This window comes from Sphaeramia orbicularis, chromosome 17 (genome assembly GCF_902148855.1).
Source record: "Sphaeramia orbicularis chromosome 17, fSphaOr1.1, whole genome shotgun sequence".
NCBI lineage: Eukaryota > Metazoa > Chordata > Actinopteri > Kurtiformes > Apogonidae > Sphaeramia > Sphaeramia orbicularis.
This window is the reverse complement of record NC_043973.1, coordinates 743,750-761,315: the sequence shown is the minus strand read 5'-3', so window position 1 is coordinate 761,315 and position 17,566 is coordinate 743,750. Positions and strand designations below refer to the sequence as shown.

General features: G+C 35.8%; 2 protein-coding genes across 2 annotated transcripts in view; one reads left to right on the top strand and one right to left on the bottom strand.

Annotated features, from left to right (window-relative positions):
- LOC115437017 (E3 ubiquitin-protein ligase TRIM39-like) overlaps positions 1-17,566 on the bottom strand; it is a 760,370-nt gene that overhangs the window by 130,612 nt on the left and 612,192 nt on the right. The window lies entirely within an intron of this gene.
- Positions 1-17,566, top strand: part of LOC115437010 (kinesin-1 heavy chain-like) — a 54,556-nt gene that overhangs the window by 28,894 nt on the left and 8,096 nt on the right. Inside the window, 9 exon segments of the mRNA XM_030160065.1 lie at positions 3,084-3,229; positions 3,336-3,484; positions 5,444-5,631; positions 7,921-7,989; positions 8,330-8,536; positions 9,484-9,627; positions 10,807-10,998; positions 11,374-11,491; positions 15,012-15,067. Coding sequence (XP_030015925.1) covers positions 3,084-3,229; positions 3,336-3,484; positions 5,444-5,631; positions 7,921-7,989; positions 8,330-8,536; positions 9,484-9,627; positions 10,807-10,998; positions 11,374-11,491; positions 15,012-15,067 — 1,269 coding nt within the window.

The following is a 17,566-nucleotide window of genomic DNA, read 5'->3' as shown; positions in this document are numbered from 1 at the left end:
TTGGCAGTGTACAAAACTGTCCCAATATTGGGATAATATCAGCGAAGAACGTGGAAAAATATTGGGATACAAACTACCAAGGACATGTTCTGTGTTATATTTGGGTCATTGAACAGGAAAGGACATACCAAGTGGGGATGGATATTTGATTAAAATCCTCTTGGCATCGTCTAAAAAAGCCATCACATGAAAATGGTGCAAAGAGGACCCCTCTACCCTAAATAATTGGAGAGACAGTGTGGAAGAAATTCACAACATGGAGAGACTTACGTATATCATAAGACTACAGGAAAAAACGTGAAGATCGATGGAAAAAATGGACAATATACAGGACGACAACTGACACTATGTTCCAAACATTTGTGTTGTAAAATTTCAAAAATGGAACAATAAAATATGTTAAAAAAAAAAGTCATTAAATAGATTTTTGTGAAAATTAAGGCCTTAATTAGCATTAAAAAGCATTAAATTTGATGTCCAAAGGCATTAAAACATTAAATACGCTTGATGGAAAAAAAGCATCGTTATTCACAATTTTATTTTTATTATATAAACATGTAATAATTTCGATCAGAAGTATAGTGTGATGATTGACAGGCTGAACCCTTTAATTGACTATTGTTTATGGCTGATACACAAAGTCACAACACCGTATGCTTGGTTATGCAACGTGCTGTGAGTGTGTTTATGCTGTGGCAAAAGAACGGAGGGAATATTAGCAAATGTGGGAAAAATGGGAAAATGCAAGTTTCAGCAGAAGTCATTGGACGAGGAACTATTCAGAACCTGATTAAAGCCTGTGGACAGTAAATGTATATATAAAACTATATATAAAACTGTATCTGCAGTTGGACATGGGCATTAAATGTGTTTAAAGTGGCATTAAAAAGCATTAAAGTTAGATTTGCTGATACCTGCAGAAACCCTGATTTAGTTACTAAACTGGAGCTCTGTCAATTATACTCGGTATTTACTGGATGAGTTTCATGCAAGTGTAGACTTGTACCATTCAGGAGAGAGAACTACTGTTATATGAATGTGACACTGTCTTTTTCCGGTAAAAGGGAATGTCATCTATTTTCTGTCTGTTTGAAATTGCAAATCTAATGTTAATATTTCACAGAGAGCCTTGCATCATGTTTGTAGCATTACTGCTGCTTGGCTCGATTAGAACCTGGCAGTACGTCAGGCTAAATGAAGTCACACTTATGTTCAACTTGTCTCACTGTATGAAAGATGGAAGATGAACATTGACACGGAAGTTGATTCAGTCCCATTGTAGTGCTTAAAGAGGATAATGGGAATTATTTAGTCGTACATTATCTGAGTTGACAAGGTGAACGAGTTATATGGATGCAAATGCTTTAGTTCTAATGTGGATGCAGTGGAGGTGGATACGGGAAATGCTGAAGATGGAGAAATGCAGCTGCTGTGCAGAAGGAAGCCACAGTTGGTCTAAACCACAGGTGTCAACATGCGGCCTGGGGGCCAAACTGGCCCGCCAAAGGTTCCAATTTGGCCCGTGGGATAAATTTGTGAAATGTAAAAATTACACTGAAGATATTAACAGTCAAGGATGTTCAAATCATTTTAGGTCAATTTAATCTAAAGTGGGTCAGACCAGTAAAATACTATCATAATAACTTATAAATAATAAAAAAAAAGCTATTTTTTCCTCTTTTAGTGTAAACAAAGTAAAATTACGCAAAAATGTTTACATTTACAGACCAGCCTTTTACAAAAAAATTGAATAACCTGAACAAATAAGAACAGCCTGAAATGTCTTAAGTGAAGTCTGTGGAATTGTACCAATATTCTGCCTGTTCCTAAATGTTTTGTGTATTTGTAGCTCCACTGTGATCTGTACGTTGTGACGCACATGTATAAATGGTAAACTCTGGTGCAGTATTGTTAAAATTGCACTTAATTTTCTTCACAATTTTCAGGTTGTTCATATATTTTTATGTTATGTTCAAGTACAGTTCATAGATGTAAACATTTTCATTACGGAATTTTACTTTTTTTTACTGAAAAACATAGAGAAAACTTTGGAGTTGATGTTATGTATAAGTTGTTATCAATCAAACTTTATTTCTATAACACTTTTCATACATGGTACATGTAGCACAAAGTGCTTCACAACAAAACCCCCCCACTGTCCTGCGGTTGCAAATAAAATACAAGCAACAAAGTAAAGTTTACAGTAAGGGTTTAATTAAAAGCTAGACTAAAAAGATAAGTTTTAAGTTACTTTTAAAAATATGAACCCTGGCAGCGGACCTCAGGTCCTCAGGTCGGCTGTTCCATAGTTTGGGGCCATAAAAGCTGAATGAGGCCTCACCACGGGTCTTAGTGTGGACTCCAGGAACAGTTAAGAGATTACTACCTGAGGACCTGAGGGTCCGAGAGGGCTCATATGTTAAAGCAATCAGATAAATAAATAAATCCTATTATTTTACTGGTCTGGCCCACTGTAGATCATAATAGGCTGGATGTGACCCCTGAACTAAAATGAGTTTGACAGCCCTGTAGAGCTGCAACCGATTAATCGGTTAGGTGCTTGAAGCGAATGCAAAAACTCACAATTCAATTTATCGACTCAAATTGATTGAAGGGAAATATTCTATTGCAGTTTTCCTGAATTGAAGCTTTTTTGTGCGTCACAATAATCATCCGTGTGAAACACAACAGTGGAACCAATGTTTAACAGCAGAGAAATGAAGGAAACAAAGCTGTGATTCAGGAGAACTGTGGTTGAATGATTTTTTTGGATCACTTTGAGTTGATTAATTAGTTGCAGCTCTACACCCCTGGTCTAAACCAACGTGGGGCACCACAGAGGGATGAGGCAGGCTGGAGGTAGAAATGAATATTCAGATGACTGTTGTGTTTCTGCTTCCTGCTGTCAGAGTATTCCAGTATTATCTCCAGAATTCATAGGTGTCCAGGAATGAATGCACAACACACAAGATAAACCCTACAAAAACCTGTGGCATTTTAGTAAATCACACGTCCATAAAAGTCCAGATAATGTTCAGTCATTATGTTTATACATGTTTTTTGTGTGTGTGTGTGTGTGCTAGGCTTACATCCCATATCGAGACAGCAAGATGACCCGTATTCTGCAGGACTCCCTGGGTGGTAACTGTCGGACCACCATCGTCATCTGCTGCTCACCTTCCTCCTTTAATGAGGCTGAAACCAAATCCACCCTCATGTTCGGACAGAGGTGAGTCGATGTGTGTAAAAATGCACAAACGCTGTGTGTAAGGGACTGATTAGAGTACAAACAAGTCATCAGAGTGGAATATAAAAGCTGCCGTTTCTGCACGTAGAGCAAAGACCATCAAGAACACTGTGACGGTGAACATCGAGCTGACGGCAGAGCAGTGGAAACAGAAGTATGAGAGGGAGAAGGAGAAGAACAAGACCCTGAGGAACACCATCACTTGGCTGGAGAATGAGCTGAACCGCTGGAGGAACGGTGAGACAGTCTGCTTCACATCACGTCTGTCCAGGACAGAGGTGTCAAACATGCGGCCCGGGGACTTGATCTGGCCCGCCAAAGGGTCCAGTCTGGGCCCTGGGATGAATTTATTAAATGCAAAAATTACACTGAAGATATTAATCATTTAGTTCAGGTTCCACATTCAGACCAATTTAATCTCAAGTGGGCCGGACCAGTAAAATACTATCATGGTATCCTATAAACCAGGGGTCTCAAACATGCGGCCCTGGGTCCAAACTTGGCCCGCCAAAGGTTCCAATGTGGGATGAATTTGCAAAGTGTAAAAATTCCATAGTCAAGGCTGTCAAATTCATTTTAGTTCAGGTTCCACATACAGATTGATATGATCTCAAGTAAAATGAAAGCATAAAAACCTACAAAAAAGAATGACTCCAGATTTTCTGCTCGGTTTGATGTGAAAAAAACATGACATTATGTCTATAAATAATGACAACTTCAAATTTTTGTCTTGGTTTTAATGCAAAAAATAACATTAAATTATGAAAATACTTACATTTACAAACTATCCTGTAACAATAAAATGTGAATAACCTGAACAAATATGACCAACCTGAAATGTCTAAAGAAAATTCAGCCCAGTTTGAACTCTTTTCTTCCTGTTCCTCAGTGTTTAGTGTTTTTGTAGATCTGATCCAGAATGCACATGGACTAATGAGAAGTGGAGGCAGAAGACTGTTAAAATTGCACTGATTTTTCTTCAAAAATTTCAGTTTTTTCAGGTTATTCACATCTTTTTTTGTTTGAATAGTTATAAAAGTAAGTATTTTCATAAATTAATGGGGTTTTATGCACCAAAACAAAGACCAAAAATTTGAAGTTATTATTTATAGGTTATTATGGTATTATTTCACTGGCCCGGTCCACTGGGGATCAAATCTGGCTGAATGTGGAACCTGAAAGAAAATGAGTTTGAGAGCCCAGCTATAAATAGTCACAACTCTTTCTCTTTGTAAATGTAAATATTTTCATGTAATTTTACTGTATTTACACTAAAACAAACTATCATTTCACAAAAATGCGAATAACCTGAACAAATATGAACATTTTCAAATATCTGAAGTGTAATTGTACCAGTATTCTGCCTGTTATTAATGTTTTGTGTATTTGTGGATCCACTGGGATCTGTACATTGTAATTACCTCCGCCAAGGAGGTTATGTTTTTGCCAGGGTTTGTTTGTTTGTTTGTCTGTTTGTTGTCTGTCCTTAGTGTGCAACAGACTCAAAAAGTTATGGACAGATTTGGATGAAATTTTCAGGGTTTGTTGGAAATGGGATAAGGAAGAAATTATTAATTTTGGTGGTGATCGGGGGTGGGGGGGCCCATGGGGGGGGCCACTGATCAGCCTTGGCGGAGGTCTGCGCTCTCCGAGTGCTTCTAGTTTACATGTGTAAATGATAAACTGAGACAGAATATTGTTAAAATTGCACTTAGTTTTCGTAAGTAATTTCAGTTCATGCTATTCACATTGTTTTAAAGGATAGTTGGTAGATATAAACATTTTCATGGCATAATTTAACTTTTTTCTCTCTAAAACTTGGAGGAAAGTTTGGAGTTGACACTGTTTGTATATTATTCTGTTATTATTTCACTGGTCCGGCCCACTGCAGATCAAATTTAGCTTAATGTGGAACTGAACTAACATGAGTTTGACAGCCCTGGTCTAGGACTAAAGCCACAGGTCGACAACTTTTTTTTTTTTTTTTAAATTAGTGATAGTTAACAAGACAATGTGGACAGAAAAACAACAACAGTAACACATAAACAAAGGGAAAATCAAACAAATAAACAAACAAATCAAAAACAACGACAGAGTATTGACAAACAACGACGAAGACAATATTACAATGAAAAAGATCATAAATGTAAATCCCAACTAAACAGGTCGATAACCTCTGAACCTATGTGTCCTCAGGTGAGAGTGTTCCAGTCGAGGAGCAGTTTGATAAAGAGAAGGCCAACGCCGAGGTGCTGGCTCTGGACAATATACTCAACGAAAAGCCGGCGTCCACGCCCAACGTGCCTGGTGTTCGTCTCACAGATGTGGAGAAGGACAAGTGTGAGGCTGAACTGGCCAAGCTCTACAAACAGCTGGACGACAAGGTGAGGAAACACACCAAGCGAATGGGTAATGTGGATGTTTTCTGAAGCTAATGTCCCTTCACTGGTTATTAGATCCTCCAAATCGAGGTTCAAGGGACAGTTTTTATTTGCCCAAAAATAGGTTGGGTTTTAGTTATAGACCACGCCCTTTTTACCATATGTAGAACATTATTCTAGTCACGTTTAGGGCTGTGTATCGGCAAGAATCTGGTGATATGATACAAATCACAATACCAGAATCATGATATGATATATCACGATATATCACAATACCATTAAAAAGGCAATTTTTTGTTTCTTTTTTTTTTTAAATGATTATTTCCTTGAAGGATTGAATTACACCAGAAATATGGACAAATACTAAACACACTTTTATTTAGTCACGACAGGATCTAATGCTTTATCACAAAATTTTCCTGTGTTAAAACTGAAATTCAGTTTTACAGACATTCCAGTTTCAGATCCTGTTCAAATGTTCATATCCTATTAGTTCAGAACTAACATCAGAACAGGATTTTTGTGCAATCCCAAAAAAGGAACTAACATTATTTAATAAAAGAGTGTTAAATAATAATAAATAAAATATAAACAAAAAACAAAAATGAACCTCCACAATATCTGCATTTGAACTAATACCTAAAAATATCGATACAGTACTTTTTAATATTGATACAGTATTGTGAAATAAAGTATCGTGACATATTGCTGAACCAATATTTTCTTACAGCCCTAGTTATTAATAGATATCGTCGGCCAATCAAACTCAAATTTGGCTCATATTGATCATCCAAAATTAAGTTGGAATCTTTTGTATGTTGTGTCGTTTATTTGCTTTATTATATAACAGAGGATTGGGGGGATTTCAGGGATATACATTTGCTGTCGGCCCATTATTATCAAGTTGTGTGTTAGCATCCACACAAACTGTTTTTCCCTTTGTATTTGTGAAGATGAGACTTGGGTTTTCACCCGTGTCTAAAATCACAAAACAAAGGCAGAGTATGTGGAGCTGCTGTCGTACACATGACAGGATCCACTCACTAATCCTTGGATTGACTGCTACGACAGGGGATTAGAGAAATGCATTTTTGTTTGTTTGTTTTTGTTCCCAAATTGGTTTTGGAGGCGTGAGAGAAGAGATTAAGGTTATTGTTTAGTCAGAAATGAACTGTTCATTTTAAACCCGCATATGTTTGATTGACAGTTTCAATGAATATTGAGAGTCGGCTGACTCTGAGGAGTTGGTTTGAATGGAAAAGTGAACTTTGGATTGTGAGTGCAGTACTTTTTCCAAAGTGATAACTTAGTCCACTGCACATCTGTTTCAAGTACCCATGTCATTCACTGCCATTAATACCATTTAAAACAAACATTAATAAAACATGTACAAACAATGTCCTTTTTTCAGTAAATTTACAGAAAGGATCTTTAATTTTCAAACATTCACTAGTTTTTATTTAGTTGATATTGTTGTATTAATATAGTTCTTGACACAGATCTCACTAAGTATAGCTTTGAAGCTTTAAGATATACTGTGAATTCCACTGAAACATATTCATCACTGCAGTAATTATCCAATGGATGCATTTTCTGAGTTAAATCCTGGTGGAGACTTTTTAGGCTGGACAGTGTATATGTATTTACACGTAAAGTACAAAGATTTTGTATCTCACAAAAATAAATAGTTTTTATCCAACTGCCATAAGACTGCTCAGCAAAAGTTGAGGGAATGAAGTGCAATACAGAATGTGCAACAATAGGTGCAATAGTGACCCCTCCATCGTGCAGTATTTTTTTTTACCTTTACTAACTTATTTATTTTAGTGCAGTTTGTAATATTTTATCATATATATGGGGGGTTTTTTTGTTGGTGTTTTTAAGATTTTTTTTTTCTGTTTTTATTTCGTGCTGTGCATTTTGCTGTTTCGTTCTGTAACAGCATCTGGGATGTTTTTATTGAACGGCAATCAATAAATCTGAATCTGAATATATCAATGATGACATTTAATTCACTACTTACTAGATATTTGGAGTTGTGCTGTAGGATTTTGCTGGATTTTTCCCACAGACTTTACAAAAGGTTTTGACATTCATTTCAAAACAAATCCATGATGAGAATCAGGAGGTGACATTGGTATGGGATGACCCTGAGGTGAACAGTTCAATGAAATCAGACAGATGTCAGAGAAATGCAAATGGTCATAAACGAGTGCAGCTGTCGTTTATTTTAAGGCTGACCTTCTGGAGCTCCTGTCGGTGCTGACATTGCTTTGTCTTTGCTCCTCACAGGATGAGGAGATCAACCAGCAGAGCCAGCTGGCTGAGAAGCTGAAGCAGCAGATGCTGGACCAGGAGGAGGTCAGTACCCGACGCCTTACACCGGACACCTCTGCTCTCTATCATTGTTTCACTGCAGTCTGTTTTCAGTTTAATATGAATGTATAAAGGGTTTAATTAATGAATGTACCGACTGTCAGGAACCGTAGATGTAGATCCACCTCTCATTAAACAGACAAAGAATTAAGCCCTCAATCTCCGAGGACTTAATTCTTTAAAAAACTTGAGAAGAAAAGGAGTAAAAAGCATGTGAGGGAGGAAATTGAAAGTGTAAATAGCTGGTTCTTCCATATATTATCAGAGAAGTCGTCCAACAGTTTAACATCAACAGCACATGCACAATCCTTTCCTTCACTGGCAGCTTCTAGCCTCCTCCCGCCGGGACCATGAGAACCTCCAGGCCGAGCTGAACCGTCTGCAGGCAGAGAACGAAGCCTCCAAAGAGGAGGTGAAGGAGGTGCTGCAGGCCCTGGAGGAGCTGGCCGTCAACTACGACCAGAAGAGCCAGGAGGTGGAGGACAAGACCAAGGAGTTCGAAGCCATCAGCGAGGAGCTCAGCCAGAAATCAGTGAGCTGTGGACACAGACACACAGACCAAACCACAGACCAAAGTACAGACCCACCCACAGACCAAACCACAGACTGACCCACAGACCAAACGACAGACCATACCACAGACTGACCCACAGACCAAACCAGAGACTGACACACAGACAGACCCCCAGACCAAACCACAGACTGACCCACAGACCAAACCACAGACACACCCACAGACAACAACCACAGACACACCCACAGACCAAACCACAGACCAAAGTACAGACCAAACCACAGACAAGAACCACAGACCCACAGACACACCCACAGACCAAACCACAGACTGACCCACAGACCAAACCACAGACCAAAGTACAGACCCACCTGCAGACCCTCAGACCGACCCATTTAGAAGAACTCCTGATCCATGTGAATGTCTGTCTGAAATGGACAGTAGAACTCTGTCAGTGTTTGTTTTTATTATCATCACATTTACTTGAGCTTATAATTTTATTTAGTCTTTCACTGTGATGTACATGGACACTTTGTTTCCAAATGTCTGTGATTTGATTCTACAACATGAAGTGCACCAAGAGTAATGCAGATACTAGGTGTAAATGATGGAAAAGTTCTGGGAAAAAAAAAAAAACTGACTCATGTGGACATGACCTTAGTTGTTGTAGGTTTTTGTATAATTTGTGCCCTTGTTTGCCTGAATGACACAAAAAGTACAATAATGTAGTTAAATCTACTTTACAATTATCTGTAATTTAAAATTGTAAATGAATCCCAGGGTAGGCGGGGTATCAGTGAGGAGGAGGGGCAAAGGGTTGTACAGTGTAGTTATTAGTAAGCTCCGCCTACTATTTCACTATTTCAACATTTTATTTATACTCCCGTTAACAAATTGATTTTTCACTGTTAAGTTTGGTTTTAGTCTGAATTTTCACTTTTTCCCCTTTTCTAAACCCTCCATAGTCCATCCTGTCGTCTCTGGACTCTGAGCTCCAGAAGCTGAAGGAGATGTCCAACCACCAGAAGAAGAGGGTAACCGAGATGATGTCATCACTGCTCAAAGACCTAGCTGAGATCGGCATCGCCGTCGGTAGCAATGACATCAAGGTACCAGACGTGTGTTTTTTTTTGTGTCACTATGGCAACAGCATGTTGTAACATGAGCCTCCAAACGGTTGGAATCATTTAGTGAAGGATGCTGTAACCAGACAGACTATTATGGGGGATGTTTTTGACAGAATACATGTGAGAGTTTCATGATTCAGTCTAAAGTCTGTTCAAGTGTAAAATACAATTATATTTAGGGGTGTAAGAAAATATTGGTTCTGCAATATATCACGATATTTCATTTCACAATACTGTATCGGTATTTAAAAAGTACTGTATCAATATTTTTAGGTATTTATTCAAATGCAGATATTGTGGAGGTTCATTTTAGTTTTTTAGTTTTTCTTTATATTTTCTTTATTGTTTAACACTCTTTTATTAAATAATGTTAGTTCCTTTGTTGGGATTGAACTAAAATAATGTTGTGATGTTAGTTGTGAACTAATAGAATCTGAACATTTGAACAGGATCTGAAACTGGAATGTCTGTAAAACAGAATTTCAGTTTGAACACAGGAACATTTTGTGATAGAACATTAGATCCTGTTTGGATCAAATAAAAATGCGTTTAGTATTTGTGCAGATTTCTGGTGGAATTCAGCTCCTCAAGGAAATAATCATTTATAAAAAAGAAACAAAAAATTGCCTTTTTAACAGTATCATTATATATCACGATACATTGTATCATGATCCTAGTATTGTGATTTGTATCGTATCTGCAGATTCTTGCTGATACACAGCCCTAATTATATTGAAGTCTAAAACAGATGATTTTAACATTATGAAGTAAACATTAAGTTTATGATTACGCATTAACTTCAGTCTGTCTTTGATGGTGATACATTGATTACACCACAACAGAACAATGAATATGAGACCAAGATGGAACTAAGAGGCACTCATGCAAAGACACAGGCCCAATAAATGAATTTACTTTGTAACTCTGAGTCTCTTTCGTTCATATACTTCAGACTGTTTTTAACTATTTAGATGCAGTTTGAATTTGCTTTGATTAAATGTGGCTCAGCTGAGATCTGCAGAAACTGGACTCAAACGCATGAAGAAATGAATAATTAATGCATCGTCTTTGTTACTGTGTTCAAACACTGCATGTTTTTGTTTTTTTTCTTCTATGTGTGAATGCCTTCTTTGAGTCTTGCTTTTTTATTTATCCTTCCAGCAACATGAGGGAGGAAGTGGCCTGATAGACGAGGAGTTCACAGTGGCACGTCTGTACATTAGTAAGATGAAGTCTGAAGTGAAGTCAATGGTGAAACGCTGTAAGCAGCTGGAGAGCACCCAGTCCGAGAGCAACAAGAAGATGGACGAGAACGAGAAGGAGCTGGCCGCCTGCCAGCTGCGCATCTCACAGGTGTGGACACGTTAACACACTGACACTCTACCAGACTCCCTGTAGTGGAATAGAACACACACCTCCAGTTCGGGCAGCTCGAAAATATCACTTCTGCAGTATTTCATTTCACAATACTGTATCGATATTAAAAAGTTATGAATCAAACAGTAGTGGGCGGTCCATCTGGGACGCCCTTGACCCCGCCCAGCAGTTTGTACAATATGTACTAGACAAATATATTATCAATATGATAATTAAAGAAATATATATAATAAGAGTGTAAAAATATAGTTGTGTGTATGATGATTTTGTGGTTTTAAGGTGGAGTTAAACAGTTTGACGACCACAGGCAGGAATAACAGGAATAAAAGAGTATTTGTTTTGCACTTGCAGCATGAGGCTAAAATCAAGTCCCTGACGGAGTACCTGCAGAACGTGGAGCAGAAGAAGAGGCAGCTGGAGGAGAACGTCGACTCACTCAACGAGGAGCTGGTGAAGCTCAGCGCTCAGGGTATGTGTCCAAACAAACCAGGACATCCAACATTTAGCACCAGAGACGAGCGCCGTTTAGGATTTGGACGTGTTCGGACCTAAATCACCAGCTACAGAGGCTAATGCGAGAAGGGGTTCTAGAACAGGGGTGTCAAACATGTGGCCCGGGCCCAATGCAGCCCCAAAGGTTCCAGTCCGGCCCCTGGAGAATTTTACAGAGTGCAAAAAGCCACAGGTCACGGCCCGTCAAATTCATATAATCAGGTTCCACATAAGACCAATCTGATCTACAGTCAAATCATACAGCAGAAGAACCGACAACAAACAATGACTCCAGATTTTGTTCTCGGTTTGATGTGAAAAAAAATATTACACTATGCCTATAAATGACAACTTTAAATATTTGACTTTGTTTTAGTGCAAAAAATAACATTAAATTATCAAAATATTCATATTTACAAACTATCCTGTAACAATAAAATGTGAATAACCTGAACAAATATGAACAACCTGATTTTTGTGATTTAGTGATTTATTCCGAACATGCAATGAAATTTAACATATATGCACTAGCAAAACATACATAATAATACAAATATCAAGAATCATAACAATTTTAGACAGAAGAAAAGCACAATAGTTCCATTTACATTTACCCGAAAAGGGGTGGGAAGAATGCAACTGATTAATCCCACCCCCTCTCCCTACAATATTATTAATGATACATGGTCCCTCTTCCTTTCACATTACTCCTGTATATTTATATATCTATTCACACACACACACACACACACACACACACACTCTCATTCATCCATATACACATATATGCGTTTATACATATACACAAGATACAAATACACATATAATCTTTTACCAATGCCTTTCTTAGTTGTGCTGATGAATAAATAAATAATAACTAACTCAAGGAAGGAAATATATACATAAACAACAGTGAACCTGAAATGTCTGTATTAAATTCAGTCCAGTTTGAACTCTTTTCTTCCTGTTCCTCAGTGTTTAGTGTCTTTGTAGATCTGATCCAGAATGCACATGGACTAATGAGAAGTGGAGGCAGAAGATTGTTAAAATTGCACTTACTTTTCTGAAGAAATTTCAGTTTTTTCAGGTTATTCACATCTTTTTTGATGGATAGTTCATAAAAGTAAATATTTTCATAGTTTTGTGGGGGGTTTTTGCACTAAAACAAAGACAAATTTGCCAGTTGTCATTATTTATAGGTTATTCTGTTATTTCACTAGTCCGGCCCACTGAAGAGTAAATCAGGCTGAATGTGGAACCTGAAAGAAAATGAGTTTGAGAACCCTGTTCTAGAAACTGCTGTACGGCAGGTGAAGAGATAGTTTCATAACTTCTGCACTTCAGTGTCATTTTGCCTTTTATTATACTGAATATCAGTTTACTTTGCACTTACACTTTAATTCTCCAGGACTATATACACCGTAGATATACCAGTATTCATTCCTCCGTCTGAGATTTTGTCAAACCGATTTCTCAGACAAGATTCACCCTATTCTTATCAAACTGGACACAGTTGTTCTTCACCACTAGGAGGCGCAGTGCACAGTTTGGTGGCTGAATTTCTATTTATTTATTAATTTATGTATTTATACAAATTTTTTGAAAATTTTAACGTATAAATTTGTCAACTAATTTCTCTGACACTATTCACCTGATTCTTTTCAAATTTCACTTACATGTTCTTTACTTTTGCCTTTCTCCCACTTTTTGGACAATTAAAAACTTTTGAAAAGTGTTACAAAAGATTTAAAGTTAAGACTTTAACATAAATATATTTAAAAGAGGTGTAAAAATGGTTTCTAAATAGATATACGGAAGATGAGGAATAAAAATAGTATTGTCTCAAATACCAGTTGTGGTTCTTGGAATTAAAAGAGTAATTTGAATTTCAGAGATTTTCATATGTGTGAGTGGATTACAGTGAGGACAAATGTGAAGTCTAGATGGACTGGGATTGTGGGGGTGAAATTATGGGTTATGGGTTAAGTTATCCACTCCTTTGGTGAAGGGTGAAGTAAAAAAAAAAAAGTACCTTATGTTAAAAATTAATCAGAAATATTGAATTGAGATGGTAAATATGATTTTGTTGTTGTTTATTTTTATTATTATTATTATTATTTAATTTTTTATCATTATGGTGTGAATGCTCAGTGCTGTTCACATTTAAGTTGATGTATGCAGTGTATTAGGTGAAAAGGAGAGGCAAAAAAATAACATTTTGCTTCTAGCCGATTCCTTTTTTGGTTTGTTTTTGAATGAATGAATGAAATCTTTATTTTGAACATGTAGACCGTGAAATCAAAACAAAAATCAACCAACAAAATATAAGTACTGGTACATAAATGATTGATAAGCAAACAAATAACAAAATGAATAAATGATAGTAATAGTAATAGTAAATAAATAATAATAACAACAAGAATAATATAAATTAAACAAATGAAATGAAATTATACATGCTCGAAAAGGAGTAGGAAGAAGTATAAACTTATGTACTCCTCCCCCCAATTTATATTCCTTATGATCATTATATAGCAATTGTTATTTTGTATGAATATTAATATAACAACAACAGTAATAATAATAATAATACAACAATATCACACATCCTTTTTCCTATATACGCTAATATGATAATACCCATTTACAACTTTTCCCACCAGATAGTAATACCAGGTATTAATAAAAACTAAAAAGAACAAAAACAAAACAAACAAAAAACAAACAGAAACACATATACATATATGATATAAACACATATAATATTCTATATTGTCCTATATAGTAATAATATGTTCATAAATCCATATTTAAACTAGATATTATCAGCTATTTTTATGTTTATTACGATTAATGCACTAAGTACAATGATGTAAAACCAAAATAAATTCATTCATTCATTCAAGACTTTAAATGAATCCCTGGATAGGCGGGGTATCAGTGAGTAGGAGGGACTAAATGTTGTGTGACCAGGCGGGGTATTATTAAGCTCCGCCTACGTTTTTCACTGGTATACTTCTAATTTATTGTTTTTAGTTTGTTTACTCTTGTGTTCTGTTTTTTTTAATGTGACCTGCTGCTGCTGCTGCACTATAATTTCCAGTTTGGGATCAATAAAGTACATCTATGGATCGCTGTCTCTGGTTTATCCCATATTTAACTGGTCCATACTGAGGTCCCGGTCTGAGGAACTCGTCAGTTCTCCAGCAGAAGCAGTTCTTATACCAGTCCCTACCAAAACAGTGCTCCTTTAATGTTTTCTGTATTAAGTAAAAGTGTTTCTGTCATAGTAAGAAAAGCTTGTACTGATGTCAAGTTTCCTCAGCTAGTTTCAGATTTATAGAGAATAACCTTTTGTTTAAATGTAAACACTAAAACCTCATTTCCATCATCTCTGGGTTCTTTGTGTTCTGACCCGGCTGCATCTGCACAGAACAGCTTATTACCCCCCCCACCCCACCCCCGATGGCATTAACTCGTATTTTTGGATTTTACAGAGAAAGTTCACGCGATGGAGAAAGAGAATGAGATCCAGACTGCAAATGAAGTGAAGGTACGTGTCCTGACCCCTGAACCAGACCATAGACTCACACCGCTGAGCTCTGAAAAGGAGTCCGTCACATTTTCATATCAATGACTTACTGCCTTTTTAGGTGTGTGCCAAGGTTATTATCGTTAACGAAAACTAATGAAATGACCAAAACTAGAATTGTAAAAACATTTCTGTTAACTGAAATAAATAAAAACTATAATTAAAAGAAAAAAAATGATAACTAACTGGAACTGTATTGTGTGCTTACAAAACTAACCAAAACATATAGAAATTATGGATAAAATTCCCTCGTTTTCATTTTTGTCAGTGTCGGACTGATATGAAATAGATTTATTTTGCTCTTGCAATTTTAGCTAGCGACACTATACGACACCTCATCGTCCATCACTTCTCGTCATTTGTCATTTAGAGTCCTGTCTGGGATTTGTTTGAATACGACGGCGAGGAAGATAAAACATATGAAAAAACTAAAGCTAATAGTAAAACTAAACTAAAACTAAGCATTTAGAAAAAAATGAAAACTAATAAAAACTAGGAAACCTGCTCTAAAAATCAAATAAAATGAACTGAATTAGAGGGAAAAAAAGTCAAAACTAAATACAACTAAACTAAAATGAAAAATCCAAAACTATTAGAACCTTGGTGTGTGCAATGAAAAAAGTGTATAGGTTTAGTATTTGAAAAACATTCCAAAGTTAAAATGCAGAAACATTTACAGTTGAACAAAAGATCTTGACAGAATCATAGACTCAGAACAGTTTTACTTACTGTAGTCTTTTTTTTTTTTTTTTATTTCTGTTACACCTTTTTGCTCATTGTTTTTTGAATACCGTCAGACAACAAATCCACTATTTCGACAACTAAGAATATTAAAATTTCAACATCTGGTAGAGTACAGTATATTACAAATCATGTTCAAACCAAATAGAGAGTCTGCCGGTCAATATTCAACACAAATTTGAAAAAAAGGATAAGTCAGTACAATCTAAAAGGATTAGACATCTTTAAAAAAAAAAAAAAAAAAAAATTCAGGACGAGGATGACGGAAGGTTGTATGTCTGTGAAGGGAATCAACTTATGGAACAACTTAAACGATGAAACAAAGGCAATTAAATCAAAGAACACATTTAAAAAGACAATCAAATCTAAAATGTTGAGTAAATATGATGAAATGGACAGAGTTTATTTTTGATATGTATATAACTGCTAAGAAATGGACAGTTTATTTGGATTTGTGTATTGTTATGAAATAGGCAGAGTTTATTTGATGTGAAATGCTGTTGTGAAATGAACAGTCTATCCTTGATATGTACAGCATTTTGTGTTTAGTATTTAGTCAGAATTTAGTCTGATATGTGTAGGATTTGTTGAGTTACTATGGATCTGACATGGGAATTTAGTATAGGTGGAAGGATGGAGTACCGGGGTGGGAGGTTATAAATTAAACTTGATCTCGCTCCTTTTCAAATGTGTTCCTTTCTTTTTCTATAAATAGAATAGAATAGAATGTCTTTATTGTCCTTGTACAGGTACAACGAAATTTTAAAAAGTGCAATCGTCCTAGGTGCCATAAAAAAGTATAAATAATGTATATAAAAGAGTATTAAAACTAAAATATAAAAGAAAAACCCTGACATCATAAATATCTAAAAAAAAAAAAAAAAAAGGTAGCATAAAAAAGAGTGTTACTCGAAGTATAAAAGACACATAAAACATCATCATATGCTCTTATATAATCTCATATAATCTGTTTGTTGTTTGGTTTTAATGTTATATTCAAAATTAGGGATGTAACGATTACCGGTATAAGGATAAACGGCGGTAAAATTGCAGATGGTTAGTATTACCGTTTAAATTCTAATTATCATGATAACTGTGTTTGATTACCGCAATTTTAGGGGAAAAAATCCTATGTAAAGATCTACTTTTATGTCAAAATTTTGGGTGTAGTTTTAATTTATTACAATTTTAATTTTCTATACCTCATATTTGGAACCAATATTCACTTTTAAAGTCTTTGAAAAGGTTCGTTAAGCATCTGTGTGTTATTTATGCAATAAATTATTATATACATTTTTCAAATCAGATTTTATATATATATATTTTTGTGTTTTCTGTCCTTATGTGTTGATATAGTAGGTTAAAGTGAAAAAAATAATAGGCAGATGAGATAGATGAAGTTGTGCTGAAAAAACAGTTCCCAAACATGGGTATAGTAAACATTTGTTTCTATAGTATATAAAGGCAAAATCAAAAGGACTGAAAAACAGACAGAATAGACTCAGACCACTAAGGGTTAATATTGGAATGTTTCTGCCAAGAGAAAGTGCATTGTACCAATTATTTTATTTGTTTTTTTTGTTTGTTTGTTTGTTTTTTCCCTAATACAACTTGGTTAAATTATTTCGGTGTGTGTATTAGTACTTTTTGAACATTTTGAGCACAATTTCAACAATACCGTGATAATAATGATAACTATTTTGGTCACAATAACCGTGA